At 42.2% G+C, this 20327-nt stretch overlaps 1 protein-coding gene across 20 annotated transcripts in view; it reads right to left on the bottom strand.

Moving 5' to 3' along the window:
• Positions 1-6201, bottom strand: part of LOC139411172 (baculoviral IAP repeat containing 6) — a 158844-nt gene extending 152643 nt beyond the window's left edge. For all 20 annotated transcript variants that reach the window (XM_071157089.1, XM_071157148.1, XM_071157191.1 and 17 more), the window contains exons 1-2: positions 5586-6201; positions 339-520 (exon numbers count right to left, since the gene is read on the bottom strand). In XM_071157089.1, coding sequence (XP_071013190.1) covers positions 339-520; positions 5586-5796 — 393 coding nt within the window. In that variant the 5' untranslated portion in view covers positions 5797-6201. The remainder of the gene's footprint in view (positions 1-338; positions 521-5585) is intronic.
• Between the last annotated feature and the right edge of the window lie 14126 nt (positions 6202-20327).

Genomic DNA, 20327 nt, shown 5'->3' with positions numbered 1-20327 from the left:
TGTGTGATTTTAGAGCAAGGTAGACAATGCTTGCAGTAGTGGGACATATTCAAATGATCGATACCTGTGTCCTAATTTGCACTAACAACAGTAAAAAATAGATATTAAAAACAAAGGTAAGATCACAATCAGCCAAAGTAGCACTAACTGTTTTTGAACATCAATAATTGTTGTTCATTGTGTGTTGTACTGTAATACCATTGTATGTAAACATATTAATGTCAGCGATTCTATGTCAATGGGTTTAAAAGCCAACTTTAGCGAGTGCTATGAGCACACTTCCATGTTTAAGTGTGTTTTGTGTCATGTGTCGGTGGCTGACTAGCAAGCTCTCTTACCTCTGTGACAGGCAGCTCGAGCTGGACCATGTCCTCTGGTTTGGCCACGGGGGCCTGCAGGGCTGTGTCCAGCAGCAAGATGCCGTTCAAGTCCTTTCTGCAGCCCACTGCATAGTCGTCCACGAAGAGGACCTTGTCTACCGCAGGAAAGTACTGACACCTAACACGGCCTCCAGGTTTAGCTAGGAACACAAACATCAGGGTGTTAGAGTTGTTTAGCCACTAAGACAGCATTGGCTGGACTTTTGCTGTCCGATCATGTAAATCAGATACTAAAATAGCCTAAATCTTTGAATTTAGTCTTTGAAATATTGATGAGGTAAACTGCAAGTTGCTAGTTACAGTCACAATAATCTCATGGGCATCCTGACTGAAAACAAATGGATATGCATCATTGTTTGGCATAATGCAGCATCAAGAAACAATCAAGGCTTAAAAGGTGTTGTTGCAGTTCGGGAATAAAAAAAAATGCACATGCATGTGAAGCCTAAACAATTTACAGAACTTGTGTTGTTTATATTTCAATTACACAGTCTCCTCAAAAATGAATGTATTGCCCTATTGGATAACTTACTATTAAAACTGTTATGTTAGTTACAATGAAAACATTTTCCTCAAGACACCCCTATAGCCTTTAACTGTGTTATTACCACTTCATTCCATGCTGTAATGTAAAATGATAGTGTCAGGCAGGATAATTCAACCTGGTTCAACTACATCACGACTCTCTTCTCTGTATACATCAATGATGTTGCTCATGCTGCTGGTGATTCTCTGGTACACCGCTACGCAGACGACACCATTCTGGATACTTCTGGCCCCTCTTTGGACACTGTGTTAACTAACCTCCAGATGAGCTTCAATGCCATACAACTCTCCTTCCGTGGCCTCCAACTGATCTTAAAAGCAAGTCAAACTAAATGCATGATATTCAACCGATCACTGCCCGCACCTGCTCGCCCGTCCAGCATCACTACTCTGGACAGCTCTGACTTAGAATACGTGGACAACTACAAATATCTAGGTGTCTGGTTAGACTGGAAACTCTCCTTCCAGACTCACATTAAGCATCTCCAATCCCAAATTAAATATAGAATTGGCTTCCTATATCGCAACAAAGCATCCTTCACTCATGCTGCCAAACATACCCTCGTAAAACTGACCATCCTACCGATCCTCGACTTCGGTAATGTCATCTATAAAATAGCCTCCAACACTCTACTTAAAAAACTGGATGCAGTCTATCACAGCGCAATCCGTTTTGTCACCAAAGCCCCATATACTACCCACCATTGCGACCTGTACTCTCTCGTTGGTTGGCCCTCGCTTCATACTCGTCGCCAAACCCACTGGCTACAGGTTTTCTACAAGGCTCTGCTAGGTAAAGCCCCGCCTTATCTCAGCTCACTGGTCACCCACTCGTAGCACGCGCTCCAGCAGGTATATCTCACTGGTCACCCCCAAAGACAATTCCTCCTTTGGTCGTCTTTCCTTCCAGTTCTCTGCTGCCAATGACTGGAACGAACTGCAAAAATCTCTGAAGCTGGAGACCCATATCTCCATCACTAGCTTTAAGCACCAGCTGTCAGAGCAGCACACAGATCACTGCACCTGTACATAGCCCATCTGTAAACAGCCAATCTATCTACCTACCTCATCCCCATACTGTTTTTATTTATTTATCTTGCTCCTTTGCACCCCAGTTTCTCTACTTGCACATTCATCTTCTGCACATCTACCATTCCAGTGTTTAATTGCTATATTGTAATTACTTTGCCACCATGGCCAATTTATTGCCTTAACTCCCTTATCTTACCTCATTTGCACTCACTGTATATAGACTTTTTGTTTTCTTTTGTTCTACTGTATTATTGACCATGTTTTCTTTATTCCATGTGTAACTCTGTGTTGTTGTATGTGTCAAATTTCTATGCTTTATCTTGGCCAGGTCGCAGTTGCAAATGAGAACTTGTTCTCAACTATCCTACCTGGTTAAATAAAGGTGAAATAAAATAAATAAATAAAAAATCTGTCAATTATGGCAGATGACCACATCTGTCTTGCTCAGAATCGCATTAGTGGAAAACAAGACTGTCCTCAGGGCAGGCCTGGTTGAGTCACATCTAGACAATTTTAGCTAACGCTAAAACTTTTCCTAACCTTAATTAACCTAATTCTAACCTGCCACGTTAATTATCCTAACCTGTGTAAACTCTCCTAACCTGCTACAAATTAACTTCTGCTAGTCAAAACCGACAGCTTGTCTTGAACCAATGTAGTATTCACCCAAACCATATGACCCAAAGTCAAGACATATATTTTCAGCCAGGGCTGTACGCCGACTTTTTTTAAATTTATTTAAATTTTTTACAAGGAGCACGTGTGCGTAAGTTGAAAAATGTAAGAGTGCACAAAGAAATTTAGGAGCACAATGAAAAATATTTGAGCTAACAAGCCATTTTCTTTGTAGCGGTGGTGCAAGTATGACGGTTATGAATCTGTGCTCAGTGTTTTCTCCATGGCACTCAGGGGCTGTGGTACAGTGAAGTAATCATTGCAACAATTATCATCTGGGCAATTTTTTTTCTACGCGCTTTGTTGTTCCCAGGTAGCACAGAAAAATATTAGGCACGTATGTGAGCAAAATGGTCGTACTTTTGAGCCGTCTAGTTTGCTAGAGATGCTATATCTTTGGTCGTCATCCAATTCTGTCCTCTGCCAAGGAGCAGTCCACAGGACAAACATTATCAAATTGGAAAACTGCATGTTGCCTACAACTCAAATTCACTTGTAGCATATCTCTGAACTGCTGTGTTGTCAGTCACATTATTTACTGTCAACAACACAGTGTGTTAACAGATGCTGCATAGTTGGCCTCGAAAGAGAACCGGCTGTCAAAGACCAAATAGCAGTACAAGGAATAATAATATAATGCCTCATTTCTGGAGAATACAAATTTGTCACATGTACACTGCGGTGTCATTTTCTTTGATAATAAATGCTACTGCTGTCTGTCATCTCTGGGACCAGATGGCGAGTCACGTTATGGAACAAACGCCAATAATGTTCATTGTTTGTCATCTCTGGGACCAATAGTCTATTCATCAGATGAAAAAAACAGACCGCTCTTTATTTCTGATAGCAATGGACAAGTCTGAAGATTTGTCCATGCCAGTGGTGCATAACATGCCAAAATATAGGCTACATGCTAAATGCACTGTAGTAACTATACTGGATGACGATATGACTTTTAGGGCCACCTAGATGAAAAGTGGGCTGTTAAAGTTAGATTAAGTTAACTTTCATAATGGAATTCATCATCACACACACCAATTACCCTCAGTGAAAATTAGGGCTGACCCCATTTAGTCAACTGGTCAATAAGACTAAAAACATACCAGTCCACCAACAGCCTAATAGTCGTAAATATGTTATTCTTTGTACTGCTATTTGGCTCAATTTACAAGTAGACTCAGGTACATGTCATTGACAGCCGGTTACATAAAGGTTAAATGTAAAAATAAAATAAAAAATAAATAAATAAATATATATATATATATTTAACTAGGCAAGTCAGTTAAGAACAAATTCTTATTTACAATGACTGCCTAGGAACAGTGGGTTAACTGCTTTGTTCAGGGGCAGAATTACAGATTTTTAACTTGTCAGCTCAGGGATTCAATCAGCAACATTTCAGTTACTGGCCCCAAGCAGGTAGCCCCGCTCCACATGCTAGCATGTGTCCTTTTTTAACCTCCAGTAAAAGAGTCATAGAATAAAATGTAACTTTGTCCATCCAGGATGGAAACTTTACATTAATGCATATCACACACACATTGTAAACAGTCAGTACAGCACACTGCATACCCAAACACATAAGAGGAGATAAACACATCCACTCAGAACTTGGCGATGTCCCAACTGCAATGTTAAAATAGATTCATAAATAAATAGCTAAGTGCATATGCTAAGAGGGAAGTCATTGAGTGAAGTGATTTTACAGCACATTACACATTGAAGTGAACACAAAGTCATGAAACGGAGAAGAGCTTCAATTCAGCAAATTGATTCAGTTTGTAGCTAACGATAGACGAAAGGCATCAAAATAAACCCAGGTGTTTTTGCTCATTGGATTCAATTTAGCTACAGATGGCGAGTAACGTTATGGAACAAACGCCAATAATGTTCATTGTTTGACATTGTCAAACAAACTGTCAAAATTAAATCAGCGTGGGTTTAGGTTCTATATCGTCTACCATTTCCTTCCAAAATTGTACAGCTGTGAGCTACAACACTATTAGTTAGCTAGATTACCAACAGGCATTGCATACTTTCTCGTTATGCCTAGTACTAGTACGAATAGCAACATCACGTCATAACCAACTAGAGCTAGCTAGATAAACGTTCTGCAACAAACTAGTTATTGCTAACACGCTTGTTAAGAACATTTACTGCGACACCACATGCTCACGGCTGTGTGATCATCTTTGAACTTGAAAGCTTAGCTACTTGACTAACGTTATTAGCTACTAGTTACTCGTGTCATCACAATTAGTTCGCAAGCTACCACTGATTATCTAGTTTGCTAGCTAGCTAACTACATGTTACCCAAACATGGCGTAATGTTGTGATGGATATACAGTACGGAAGTTACTTGGCTAACGCAATAACGTTAATTAGTTAAATCGCACTACAATATGCGGATTATTAATAACGATTGATTGAATGTTGACATGAAACGTTAGCGAAGCTAGCGAACCCGCTAACAGTATCTAACTAGCTGATGAGCTGTTTTCATAATACATCGTTAACACGTAAATTCAGTAAATTCAGTTAGCCAGTTAGATAGTTAACTAACGTTACTTAACTAATTAACAGTATTGACAGAAAGAGTCAAGACATGTAGCTATCTACTGTAGTTAACCACAGCTAGAAGCTAGTTTGCCACTGCCAGTATCTTTGATGTAACTCTAGTCTAATGTAGGAAGAAAGTAAGGTAGCTAACGTTAGCTAGCTACTTGGTTATGCAAGTTATTGTTGGGAATCGGATCTAACAAATTGTTCCGTGAATCCGTACTTTAGCTAAACGTCAGAATTCACGTTCTAACGTTATTTAATTTGCTAACTCCGGCTAGCTAACCAACCCCAGGTTTACTGATGTGATTGTCAAAATAATTAAACGTTAAACATTAGCTAACTACCTAACGTTAGTTAAAACAGTTACTTAGCCCCTGGACCCTGACTTACCGTGCAAGGCCGAGGCTTGGAGAATAGCCCCTGATGTGCCGTCGATTACTTTGATACTCCCCCGGCTAGTAACCGCCAGGATAGCGTTAAGGGCCGGGTGGTAGGAAAGGCTTCGCAGGCCCTCCTCGTCGCAACGACGGCAACCGTCTCTCAGTACAATCCAATCTGAGGAGGTGGACGAGCAGGAGCCCGGCGAGGCCGCGGCCGCCATCTTTCTTAAATTTTCCCTTCCCTTCTGTGTTTTTAGGGAGCTTCGTTGATACGAGTAAGATTAATACGTGTAAAAACTGAATTCCAAACTACCGCTCCTCTACTACTGCTGACTCTTCTGCGGCTTCTGCTCCTCCGCCCGTTACCACAGCAGTAGCAATTCACCATCAGTACTGAGAAAGCTACGAGCCGAGCGTCGCTCTGTCAGATGGACGTCAGGTAAACGGAACAAGCGTAGTGCTTGACCATCACGCGATACCAGAAAGGGCACTGCGATGTTCTTGAGTTGACTCCAGAATCCAGACAGATAATATCTTTGGATGACATCTGTTTGTGAATGTTACTATTACCCCACTGTAAATTGTGTTTGTTGTGACTCCCACAGACAGAAAGACAGTATGTTTGCGCTCAGACTAGAATAGAGGCGGCCTTCTTCGTCTTCGGTGGGGTTTATCGGCATCCAACATTATGGTGCATTACCGCCATCTACTGTACTGTGGGCCTTCTTCTTCTATACAATGGCGGTTCGCAAACAAACGTGAAAGGTGCATGCCGCCACCTACTATGGTGGAGTGTGTGGTCAATCACGGTTTACAATATTAGTTCCATATTTCTAAATCCTCCTACCTAACTCCGTACTTCTGAGAAAATAAAAAAAGAGCCCTACTAACTTCTAATAGATGCTTCCCCCATCCGGAGGGCTCCGAGTCCAATCTCATCTTCCACATATCTATCAAAACAGGTCTGATCTTACATTTGGCCTCCCCTCCACAAAGTGGAACATTAATATCAAATATATCTCATTCTAAAGCTCTTTTGGCTTACCTTACACATTATGTTGCCCGAAATGTGTTAGCTGCACTATCCTAACGAACCACATTGCTTATCATTACAGCAATATGTGATTCATAATAACTGATTAATTTACCAACTCACAACACATATTGAATATGTCCGGTGTCAGTAAACGTCAGCAAAAAAAATATTGCCAGCAGCACAGTTTACAGTCACAGACGCTCTGGATAACACGAAAGCTGCCTAACCAGCTCTTGCTTGGGCGATTAAAATAGTCAGAGTGAGGTGTTCTCTCATTTGTGTCTGGAAGTAGCTGGCAAGCTAGCCAACGTTAGCCAGTTAGCGTGGGTGCTTGACTGCCGTTGTGAGGCCAGAATGCTCGGATCAACCCTACTCCTCGGCCAGAACGTCCAGTGTGCGCTCAAACAGACAATCTGACAAAGCTCTGAATTTACGAAAGCCCAGAGCGCACTCTGGCATTCCAGATTTAATTTAAGAACACACCCGAAGTCGCAAAATGTCTAGCTAGTAATTTGTTATTGAACAAGCCAACAAGAGGTTGCATAGCAACAGCATCAATTTATGATAGACAGTTGAAGCTCTAGTACGCTCAACTGAAAGGATACCGTTCATTTACAGTATACTAAAATGTACTTATAGTATTTAGTATATACTCATTAAGTATGTAGCATACAGTATGTTAGTATGGGTATTCAAACACAGCTATGGTTTCCATGTGTTTTCAATTTTTACTAACGACATGCCACTGACTTTGAGTAAAGCCTTTGTATGCGGATGACTACACACTGTACACGTTAGCTACTACAGCGACTGAAATGACTGCAACACTCAACAAAGATCTCCATTTAGCTTCAGAGTGGATGGCAAGGAATAAGTTATCCCTGAATATTTCTAAAACATTGTATTTGGAATAAAACACTCACTAAACCCTAAACCTCAACAATATCTTGTAATAAATCATGTGGAAGTTGAGCAAGTTGAGATGACTAAACTGATTGGAGTAACCCTAAATTGTAAACTGTCATGGTCAAAACATATTGATGCAGTAGTAGCTAAGATGGGGAGAAGTCTGTCTATAATAAAGTGATGCTCTGCCTTCTTAACAACACTATCAACAAGGCAGGTCCTAGAGGCCCTAGTTTTGTCGCACCTTGACTGCTGTTCAGTCGTGTGGTCAGGTGCCACAAAAAAAGGACTTGGGAAAATTGCAATTTCCTCAGAACAGGGCAGCACAGCTGGTCCTTGGATGTACACAGAGAGCTAACATTAATAATATGCATGTCAATCTCTCCTGGCTCAAAGTGGAAGAAAGATTGAATTCATCACTACTTGTATTTGTATTGACATGTTGAATGCACCAAGCTATCTGTCTAAACTACTGGCACACAGCTCGGACACCCATGCATACCCCACAAGACATACCACAATAGGTCTCTTCACAGTCCCCAAGTCCAGAACAAGCTATGGGAGGCACACAGTACTACATATGGTGATGAGGACATGGAACTCTATTCCACATCAAGGAACTGACACAAGCAGTAAAATTTGATTAAAAAAAAACACCTTATGGAACAGCGGGGACTGTGAAGCAACACAAACACTGGCACAGACACATGCATACACACACACAATAACATACGCACTATACATACACATGGATTTAGTACTGTAGATATGTTTTAGTGGTGGAGAAGGGGCCTGACGGCACACAGTGTGTTGTGAAATCTGTGAATGTATTTAAAATGGTATAAACTTTCTTAATTTTGCTGGACCCCAGGAAGAGTAGCTGCTGCTTTGGCAGCAGCTAATTGGGGTCCATAATAAATACAAATGCCATTCCATTAGCTCCGTTCCAGTCGTTATTATGAACCGTCCTCCCCTCTGCAGCCTCCACTGATATCTGCACATCAAATTCAGCAATGTAAATACCTGCTCCTGTGTGCCCACTATCTGGGTCCTTGGATCCATCTGTGAAAAGCATTATAAAAGCAAAAAAACTTCTACCAATGTAATTGTCAACCCGTTTTCTTATATCACTGACTTCTGACCAATCTTTTATTTTCTCTACCAAGGTTAGATCAACAACAGGATCTGTGAGTAACCACAGAGGAATACTGCCTATCACCACACAAGGGCCAACCTTCAACTCCCTCAAACTACTCACATTAGCAAGCTTTCCAACTGTCCAACCAAAACCACTGCCTTGTCTACTTGTATATTCCCAACAGTCATCTAGAACAGTAGCAGTGGAATGATCAACCTCACAACTGGAGTCTTTAAACTCATTTCCTGATACCCCCTTCTCCCTCATACTGGAGCCTCTCTCTTTCCCTCTCATACTAACCATACTGTATCAGTCAATGCTCCACTGTCTCTATTTCCTGGCAATAATCACACTTTCCTATTGGATGCTTTCCTATCACATTTAAAGTCTTATTCAACGAGCAGTGTCCCACCCTTAGCCTCTTCTCTTCGGTCTCTTCCTGCAGTCCTCCCCGACTTTCCTCTGTTCCTTGAATAAATGCCCACTCTAAGTGTCTCTATTGCACTGCCATCTCTGCACCACCACTGTCCATAGCAGGCTTTTTGCATCTGCCTTGCTTATTGAAACTACAACATTACCATCCCCACTACTAAGTGCTTGTTTTAGCCAGTACATCAGCTGCCTCGTTCCCCTCCACATGGGCTAGGACCCAAGTAAATATTGTCTGTATACCCATTTGTCTTACCCTGCCATGGGTAGGTAGTACCTCATACTGCAGGTGTTGTCTGCTACGTGAACAAAAGGTGCACATGAGTCAGAGCAAATAATTACTCTGTCTTTCTTGACTTCCTCCACTCACTGCAAGGTCAACAGTACAGCCATCAGCTCCACCGTATATACAGCCAGCTGATCTGTAATACATTTCCTGTCTGCCACCCCACATTCCTGCACTACAAATGCTGACCCAGTACGTCCTGTCCTTGGCTGTTTTGAAACGTGTTTAAATGGCCATATAATCCTGATATAGAGTATCCAGATGTCTATTAAACAAATCAGATGGATCAACCCCCTCCCTATCTTTCCATAGTCTCTCCAACACTTCTTGATCAACTACTGGAGGCAGGAGTAGCCATGATGGATTCACAGGAATAGCTACCATGGGGCTAAACTCCCTTACATATAGTCCCATCTCCCTCCCCCGGGTATTACCCACCCAACCAAAACTTGTGATCAGTCCTCGCTCATGTTCCCAGCGTGCCTGTAGAATCCCTTTCGCAGGATGAGACACCCAATTTCCCTGTAGGTTGACCCAATAATTAATTGGCAATTGCTGTCTCCTAATCTGCAATGCCATATCCCCCATCTCCACCTGTAGTGCAGACACTGGGGAGGTTCGAAACGCCCCTGTATGACATCTAGCCTTTCTAGTGAGGTCAAGTCTGCTGGACCATACGCTATACTGCCATAGTCTATTACAGATCGGATCAATGCAACATACATGGTCCTCAATGAGGAATGCCCAGCCCCCCACTCCTTCCCGGTCAGACAGCGCATCACATTTAGCACCTTCTTACACTTTCCCACCACTTTCTCAATGTGTTCTTCCCAGGTCAGCTTAATGTCAAAGTACACCCTAAGGAACCTGAAGGCCCCAACCTCTCCAAGTTTCTCCCATATAACCTCAAGTGTACCTCATCTCCCACCTTCCTCTTGGTCAAGAACACTGTCTTAGTTTTCTCTACAGAGAACCTGAATCCCCACATTAATGCCCACTGTTATACCTCATCAATTGCTTCCTGTACCTTCCTGACTATGTATGGAACATTTATTCCCCTCTTCCAATAGCCCCCATCAAATAACCTCCCAATATCCAGCCGTACCTGAGAGCAAACATCATTGATCATGATTGAGAACAACAGAGGACTTATCACGCTCCCCTACGGTGTACCGTTATCCACCAGGTGCCTGATAAAGACTTCCCCACCCTAACCTGGAGAGACCTTCCAAACAGGAAGTCCTTTATTCAGTTGTCTGTCTTCCTCCTATCCTCATAATATCAAGCTTGATTAGCAACCCCTCCTTCCACATCATATCATACGCCTTTATAGACAACAAAAAAAGACAGCCACAACAGTCTCCTTGTTCACCTGGGCCTTCCTGACCTCTGCTTCTAAGCAGAGCACTGGGTCCATAGTTCCCCTTCATTTTCTGAATCCACTCTGATCTGCTAATACTAGCCCCCTGCTCTCCAGGAAGTACATTAGCCTCTCCATAATCTTACATACATGGGATGTTAAAGCTATTGCCCGATAGCTTGTTGGCCTCCCTGGCTTCCGGATTGGTACAACTACTGCCTCCTTCTACAGTAGCTACCTGGTAGTTTCCCCTCCTCCCACACTCGGTTGTACAACACCAGTACCTTATCCTGTTCCTTATCCAGCCAATATGACATAGCACACATCTTTCCCAGGTGAAGTTGAATTATTATTCTTTTTTTCCTTTTTCTCCCCAATTTCGTGATATCCAATTGGTAGTTACAGTCTTGTATCATCGCTGCAACTCCCGTACGGACTCGGGAGAGGCGAAGGTCGAGAGCCGTGCGTCCTCCGAAACACAACCCAGCCAAGCCGCACCAATGTGTCGGAGGAAACACCGTATACCTGGCGACCGTGTCACGCTAGAGCGCGATGGGACAAGAACATCCCTGCCGGCCAAACCCTCCCGAGCCCGGACAACGCTGGGACAATTGTGCACCGCCCCATGGGTCTCCTGGTCGAGGCCAGCTGCGACAGAGCCTGGACTCGAACCAGGATCTCTAGTGGCAGAGCTAGCAGAGCCTTAGACCACTGCGCCACTCGAGACGCCCCCAGGTGAAGTTAACCCAGCCTTACCTATTGCCCTCTTCATCTCTGCCATGGTAAATTGTGCATTGAACACATTATTTACATTCTCCCTCCTATCCAGCACTCCAGGATGCTCTTCTCTCATTCTCTCTCTCCCCATCCTCTGACAGATTAGCTGAGCTATGCACTTGGACAAATGCTTTGGCCATCATCTCTGCCTTCTTATCTGTTTTTGCCATATCCTCCCAACTCGTCAACACTGGATAATCCCACTCCCTTCTGACCCAACTCATCCTCTTAATCATCCTCCACACTTCTCACACAGGTCTCGCCCTTCCAATGGTGTCACAGAACCAACGCCAACATGACCTCTTTGCCTCACAGATAATTCTCCTCACTAGAAACTGGGCCTGTTTTACTGAATCTGATGCTGGAAGTTGTGTGTACTTTTCAGTACTCTAAATGCCCTGTTCATGCCCCTCACTCCTCCATCTACCATGGGACTGCTTTCCTCCTCCCTGAACTCTTAGGTATAACCTCAATAGCTTTTTCCACCAATGCGGTTCTCTCCCAGTTATTCACACAATCCACATCCCCTCTCATATCCACCTGAGCCATCACCTGCTCACTTAGCTCCTAAAACTGGTCCCACCTGCCTACTCCATCTACTGACACCTCTTCCTCCCACTGGCCTACTGTGAATAATATGGGGTAATCATCACTCCCTACTGTCGACTCCTCCCATACCGCCCACTCACTCAGTGAGGTGCAAGGCAGGCTCATTCCCTGAGGCTACATCAATCCTGGTCGCTCGGCCATCATTCAGGCACACCAGATCTTTCATTTCTTTCCGATTTTCCATAACTTGGCCATTTCCATCCATCCGTCGCCCCTCCCCCAGAGCATGTTGTGGGAATTCAAATCCCCACACCACATTACCTTACTTCCATCCTGGCCCTCCACACTCTTCAGCACTTCCAAGTCCAATATCTGACACGGACTAAAGTAGTTCACTACCACTAGCATCCCTCCTCTCAGCCACACCACCACCACATATTCCTGTTCAATACCTTTGCCAAGTATCCTGTAAGAAAGTCCTTGCTTTATGAAGGTTGCACATTCTCCCCATACACCTCTGTCCCTACGAACCACTACATATAACTTGGTTTGAGCCATGTTTCCTGTACAAAAATCACATCAGGCTTAGCTGGCATATCCACAATGAACTGCCCATTAGCCTGCCCATTAGCCAACAGGCTTCAAGCAATCCATTGTAGCATTACCACCATAACTAAGATCCAGTAATACATGACTCCAGCCTTCGCTGATTGAGGTCATCTCAAACCTTTCCCATGTCAACTCTGTCATACTCAGATGTCTCCCAGCTACTTTCACTATTAGCTGAATCCTCTCTGTTTTAGACTCCACTTTAGCAGTGCTGTTGATAGTTCCTGCTATGAAAGTCAACCAGCTTTCTCTTGTCTATGTATAGCATGCCTCCACCCACCTGCCCTGTAGTCCCCGATCTAGAGGCTTCTACCCATCTCTCCCTTGAACCTGTATATCCCTGGACCTAGACCACCCGTAATGCCTCAGCATATGACACCCTTCTCTCCATTCTCACTTGTGGCACTTCCACTGCCTGTTTCATTGCCTCACACCCAAAATATGCCACACCAAGAGCCCCCCCACAGCTGCAGCACTTTGGTTGTACACCGTCCCCACACTTCCTATACTCATGCTCCCCTCCACACGTCACACTTCTTTCTCTTTACAGGCTGCTGCCAGATGCCCAAACCTCTGGCAGTTATAACATTTTAAAGGCTTCAGGTACATGAGCCCTCACATAATAACTCATATCCCATGGTTACTTTACTTGGCAGTACCCTTCCCTTGAAGTGAAAGAGAATTGACAGGCTATCTACCCTCACTCCATCCCTTATTGCTTGCAATCTTTGAACATTCACTAGAACACCTTCTCTCAAGTTGTCGCTTACCTCTTCAGTACTGACACTCACAGGTACACCTGTTGTCACCACTTTAATCCACAGCTTCCCTGCTTGATCAGTCCAACCACCTTACACTTCCCTATTTGCTTCACTATGAGAGCTTCTTCCCTCTGAGCCGTACAGAACACCAACAAGTTCCCATCTCTTAACACTTCAGCATTGACAACTTCCCAAATCAACTATTTTATTGCAGCTTTCAACTAGAGGTCGACCGATTATGATTTTTCAACGTCGATACCAATACCGATTATTGGAGGACCAAAAAAAGTCGATACCGACTAATCAGACGATTTTTTAAAAATGTATTTTCTAATAATGACAATTACAACAATACTGAATGAACACTTATTTTAACTTAATATAATACATCAATAAAATCAATTTAGCCTCAAATAAATAATGAAACATGTTCAATTTGGTTTAAATAATGCAAAAACCAAGTGTTGGAGAAGAAAGTAAAAGTGCAATATGTGCCATGTAAGAAAGCTAACGTTTAAGTTCCTTGCTCAGAACATGAGAACATATGAAAGCTGGTGGTTCCTTTTAACAAGAGTCTTCAATATTCCCAGGTACGAAGTTTTAGGTTGTAGTTATTATAGGACTATTTCTATTTATACCATTTGTATTTCATTAACCTTTGACTATTGGATGTTCTTATAGGCACTTTAGTATTGCCAGTGTAACAGTATAGCTTCCGCCCCTCTCCTCGCTCCTACCTGGGCTCGAACCAGGAACACAACGACAACAGCCACCCTCGAAGCAGCGTTACCCATGCAGAGCAAGGGGAATAACTACTCAAAGTCTCAGAGCGAGTGATGTTTGAAACGCTATTAGCGCACACCCCGCTAACTAGCTAGCCATTTCACATCTGTTACACCAGCCTTATCTCGGGAGTTGATAGGCTTGAAGTCATAAACAGCTGCTGACAAACGCACGAAAGTGCTATTTGAATGAATGCTTACGAGCCTGCTGCTGCCTACCATCGCTCAGTCAGACTGCTCTATCAAATCATAGACTTAGTTATAACATAATAACACACAGAAATACGAGCCTTAGGTCATTAATATGGTAGAATCCGGAAACTATCATCTCGAAAACAAGACGTTTAATCTTTCAGTGAAATACAGAACCGTTCCGTATTTTATCTAAAGGATGGCATCCATAAGTCTAAATATTCCTGTTACATTGCACAACCTTCAATGTTATGTCATAATTATGTAAAATTCTGGCTAATTAGGCGGCCCAAACTGTTGCATATACACTGACTCTGCGTGCAATGAACTCAAGAGAAGTGACACAATTTCACCTGGTTAATATTGCCTGCTAACCTGGATTTATTTTAGCTAAATATGCAGGTTTAAAAATATATACTTCTGTGTATTGATTTTAAGAAAGGCATTGATGTTTATGGTTAGGTACACATTGGAGCAACAATACGCACCGCATCGATTATATGCAACGCAAGACACAAGACGCTAGATAAACTAGTAATATCATCAACCATGTGTAGTTAACTAGTGATTATGATTGATTGATCGTTTTTTATGAGATAAGTTTAATGCTAGCTAGCAACTTACCTTGGCTTACTGCATTCGTGAAACAGGCAGTCTCCTCGTGGAGTGCAATGAGAGGCAGGTGGTTAGAGCGTTGGACTAGTTAACTGTAAGGTTGCAAGATTGAATCCCCTGAGCTGACAAGCTAAAAATCTGTCGTTCTGCCTCTGAACGAGGCAGTTAACCCACCGTTCCTAGGCCGTAATTGAAAATAAGAATGCCTTCTTAACTGACTTGCCTAGTTAAATAAAGATTAAATAAAGGTGTAAAAAAAATAAATAAATCGGCCAAATCGGTGTCTAAAAATAACGATTTCCGATTGTTATGAAAACTTGAAATCGGCCTTAATTAATCTGCCATTCCGATTAATCTGCCGACCTTTACTTTCAACCTTTTCAGACTCATCGCCCCAACCCCCCCTTTTCCCTAAACTTCAGAATCACTTTATGCTCCTCCTCACCTCCATGATCCCCTCGCAAATACCCTCGGCACACTCTACCTCTGGTGTTGGAAACTATTCCGCCCTTTATTTGTACCACTAAGCTCCATACTTGCTTCTCTTTCTTTTCCATCACTATCTCCTACCATGTCTGACCCAGTCACAACAGAGCCATGCCTAACAGCCGCCACACTGAGTAAAGTTTGATTGTTTGCTAATTCCCTTTCAGTCGAATTGCAGTGCTACTACTCTGATCAAGCCACCAAAACAAGCAACCATGCAGCCTTATTTCACTGCCAAGCCGAGATTTAGCTGAAATATGCCACCTCATGGAAGGCTGATACATAGGATCAAAAATATCTGTAGAGTTCAAAAGGTACTCCACTCAAGACCATGAAAAGGCTAAACCCAAGGAGGCCGAAATGCAAAAATAATGGGTAAAATTGGTAATAATTTTAAGAGCAGTTGGGAGGAAAAGTTTAATTTCCAAAAGTTTTATACCAAAGCTATATTTTTATTAGGTATGTTGTAGCTAATTTCCAAAGATGCATGACAATCTCAAAACATTTTTCAACAAATTACAATGACAAAAACCGTGGCCATTTGCATGACAATCGTTACCAGAAATTCCATAATCGTCACAGCCCTACATCTGGTGGACATCGGGCGTTATACCTTCGTCAGTGCTATCAACAGTATGCGCCTTTATTTTTTTATAGCACCTTGCACTTTCACCCTTCGTATTCTTTTGAGCATGGATTAAATTAAGTGATATGAGTTTTATATGTAATTTTAAACTGGGTGGTTCAAGCCCTGAATGCTGATTGGCTGACAGCCATGGTATATCAGACCGTATACAACGGGTATGACAAAGCATTTATTTTTACAACTCTAACTACATTGGTAACCAGTTTTATACCAAAGCTATATTTTTATTAGGTATGTTGTAGCTAATTTCCAAAGATGCATGACAATCTCAAAACATTTTTCAACAAATTACAATGACAAAAACCGTGGCCATTTGCATGACAATCGTTACCAGAAATTCCATAATCGTCACAGCCCTACATCTGGTGGACATCGGGCGTTATACCTTCGTCAGTGCTATCAACAGTATGCGCCTTTATTTTTTTATAGCACCTTGCACTTTCACCCTTCGTATTCTTTTGAGCATGGATTAAATTAAGTGATATGAGTTTTATATGTAATTTTAAACTGGGTGGTTCAAGCCCTGAATGCTGATTGGCTGACAGCCATGGTATATCAGACCGTATACAACGGGTATGACAAAGCATTTATTTTTACAACTCTAACTACATTGGTAACCAGTTTTATAATAGTAATAAGGCACCTCTGGGTTTTGTGGTATAATGCTATACCATGGCTAAGAGCTGTATCCAGGCACTCAGCAAGGCTGGTGCCAAAGAAGCCGTGGTATATTGACCATATACCACCCCCCCCCCCCCCCCCCCCCCCCCCCCCTCGTGCCTTATTGCTTAATTATATGATGACTCTTTTGTTGTTTTTTAATACAGCCCTTGCCTGATGTTGGGATATGGATCCCCATGCAAGAAACCCAAATAATAAACCCTAAAACCCACCAGCAGGTGCTCGCTATAAAGGTGTCCTATACATAGATTTGGTTTGCTCCTAGCAGAACTCGGCAAAGCGAAGCCAACGTCTGTGCTTGCATACTCCCTAAAGACCTAAGCTTGAAAAATGAGTAAAACCCTAAACCCCACCAGCGGGTGGTCCCTATAAAGGTGTCCCATACATACAGTTTGCTCCAAGAACTCGACAAGGCGAACGTTTGTGCTCACATACCGCCTAAAGACCTTCGCTTGAAAAAACGAGAGAAAAAGTGACAATATTATTGTTTGTTCCTCTTGAGCCACCGTAACAACAGCCATGCATTTTCTCTAAATATTCTGAATTAATCTAAGATAAATCAAGAAATCTGTAATTAATTGAGACGTTTTTGCTGAGATCTTTGCAGACCAGCTAGCTGTTGTGTTTTCAGACATTTTCAATCTCTCTCTAACTCAGGCTGTTTTCCCACCTGCTTCAAGATGTCCACTATCATGCCCAAGAGCGGGAAAGGGAACTGAATGACTTGAAGTGCACCTCCTCCCTCCCTGACACACTAGCCCCTTTCCAATTCGCCTACCGCCCTGACAGATCCACAGATGACGCAGGAGGCTGAAGAAATTTGGCCTGTCCCCAAGGGCCCTCAAGTGTTCTACAGGAGCGCCATCGAGAGCATACTGTCAGGCTGCATCACAGCCTGGTACAGCAACTCCACTGACGGAGTATAGTACACTCAGGTGAACGCATCATTGGGTGCTCACTGACTGTCCTCCAAGACACAGACAACACCCGGTGTTGTAGGAAGGCCAAGAAGATCAAGGACCAAAGCCACCTGTGCCACGGCCTGTTGGCCCCGCTTCCATCACTCAGACGCGGGCAGTATAGGAGTTTCACGGCAAAAACGGTCAGACTGATCAATAGCCTCTACCCCCAGACCATCAGGCTGCTGAATAGCCACTAGGCAGCTACCTGCTCCCAATATGGCAATTCTACCCCCCCCCCCCCCCCCCCCCCCCCCCCATGGCCATTTATCATTGTAACAGTTGTAAATGTGTATATATTCTTATTATTTGTATTGTCTCATTCACTTCTATTTTTTTACCTGCACTGTTGAATCTCAGAGCATAAGAATTTCATTGTACCCTGCAACTACATCCATGATCCTGTGCATGTGACTAATAAACTAATCTAAGTGCAGTACTTCTCAACTGAAGAAATGTGCATGAAAATGTAGTGCACTGCAGACAGTAGGGCCTAGCTGTTGAATGACAGCAAACACTTAATCGAAGAATACTGTCCATAGTTCCCACCCCTACTGTTGACCAACTGCTACCAAATTTTGACTTGCCTCAATAAAAAACAATGTTGTTGTTTATATTGAAGAAGCTATTTTCTAAGTCAAATGATACTCCAACATTAAGAGAATGGAAGAATCAAATGCTTTATTTAAATATATATATATATTTTAAACTGTCTACAGCCTGAAACAACTCAATTTGAAGTCAGATAGCGTAGTCTTACAAGGATTGGAAACAACATTGGGTGTGGATACAGTGGGAACATGTGGATCTGACCAAGTATGTAAATGTTAAGTTTATTATTTTTGTCCATCTAGGTTTTTTGTTGTATACTAACACCAAAACGACTACTCCCTTAAAACTTCTTATGGCTGCAGGGGCAGTATTGAGTAGCTTGGATGAAAGGTGCCCAGAGGTGCCCAGAGTAAACGGCCTGCTCCTCAGTCCCAGTTGCTAATATATGCATATTATTATTAGTATTGGATAGAAAACACTCTGTCTGTGAGTATAACAGAACTCATATGGCAGGCAAAAACCCGAGAAGAAATCCAAACATGAAGTGGGAAATCTGAGGTTGGTCGATTTTCAACCCAGCCCCTATTGAATACACAGTGGGATATAAGTTATGTTGCACTTCCTAAGACTTCCACTAGATGTCAACCATCTTTAGAAACTTGAATGAGGCTTCTACTGTGATGTGGGGCCGGATGAGAGCTCTTTGAGTCAGTGGTCTGGCAGAGAACCAGGTCCTGGTCACACGCATTTCACATGATAACGACCTGCATTCCATTGCTTTTCTACAGACAATGGAATTCTCCGGTTGGAACGTTATTTAAGATTTGTGATAACATCCTTAAGATTGAATCTATACTTAGTTTGAAATGTTTCTAAGAACTGTAATATAACTTTTTGAAGTTTTCGTCCGACGTTCGGCTGGACCTGCACGAGCGTTTGGATTTGTGTACTAAACACCCTAACAAAAGTAGTTACTTGGACATAAATAATGGCCATTATCGAACAAAACAAACATTTATTGTGGAACTAGGATTCCTGGGAGTGCATTCTGATGAAGATCATCAAAGGTAAGGGAATATTTATAATGTTATTTCTGATTTCTGTTGACTCCAACATGGTCGGATAATATATTTTTTCTTCTGAGCGCCGTTCTCAGATTATTGCATGGTTTGCTTTTTCCGTAAAGTTTTTTTGAAATCTGACACAGCGGTTGCATTAAGGAGAGGTATATCTATAATTCCATGTCTAACAATTATATTTTCATCAACATTTATAATGAGTATTTCTGTAAAATGATGTGGCTCTCTGCAATATCACTGGATGTTTTTGGAACCAATGAACGTAACACGCCAATGTATACTGAGTTTAAAAAATATATAAATATGAACTTTATCAAACAAAACATACATGTATTGTGTAACATGAAGTCCTATGAGTGTCATCTGATGAAGATCATCAAAGTTTAGTGATTCATTTTATCTCTATTTGTGCTTTTTGTGACTCCTGTCTTTGGCTGGAAAAATTGCAGTTTTTCTGTGAGTTGGTGGTCACCTAACATAATTGTTTGTGGTGCTTTCACTATAAAGCCTATTTGAAATTGGACACTGTGGTGGGATTAACAACAAAATTACCTTTAAAACGGTATAAGATACATGTATGTTTGAGGAATTTTAATTAGGAGATTTCTGTTGTTTTGAATTTGGCGCCCTGCAGTTTCACTGGCTGTTGTCATATCGATCCTGTTAACGGGATTGCAGCCCTAAGAAGTTTTAAGACCTACGCTTGAAAAAGAGCAATATTACAATTTGTCTCCCTTGAAATGCCGTAGCCACAACACAGCCAGTATACACTTTAAAATAGTCTTCTTTAATCCAAGATAAATCAAGAAATCTGTAATACATATGACGTTTTTGCCAAAGTTTAGTCCTGCAATTTTACATTAAGATATTATTTCTCAAGTGAAAAATGTTTAATTAAAACTACTCGTC

This window comes from Oncorhynchus clarkii, chromosome 1 (genome assembly GCF_045791955.1).
Source record: "Oncorhynchus clarkii lewisi isolate Uvic-CL-2024 chromosome 1, UVic_Ocla_1.0, whole genome shotgun sequence".
NCBI lineage: Eukaryota > Metazoa > Chordata > Actinopteri > Salmoniformes > Salmonidae > Oncorhynchus > Oncorhynchus clarkii.
Note: the sequence above shows the minus strand (reverse complement) of the source record. Positions and strands in the feature narration are given on the sequence as shown.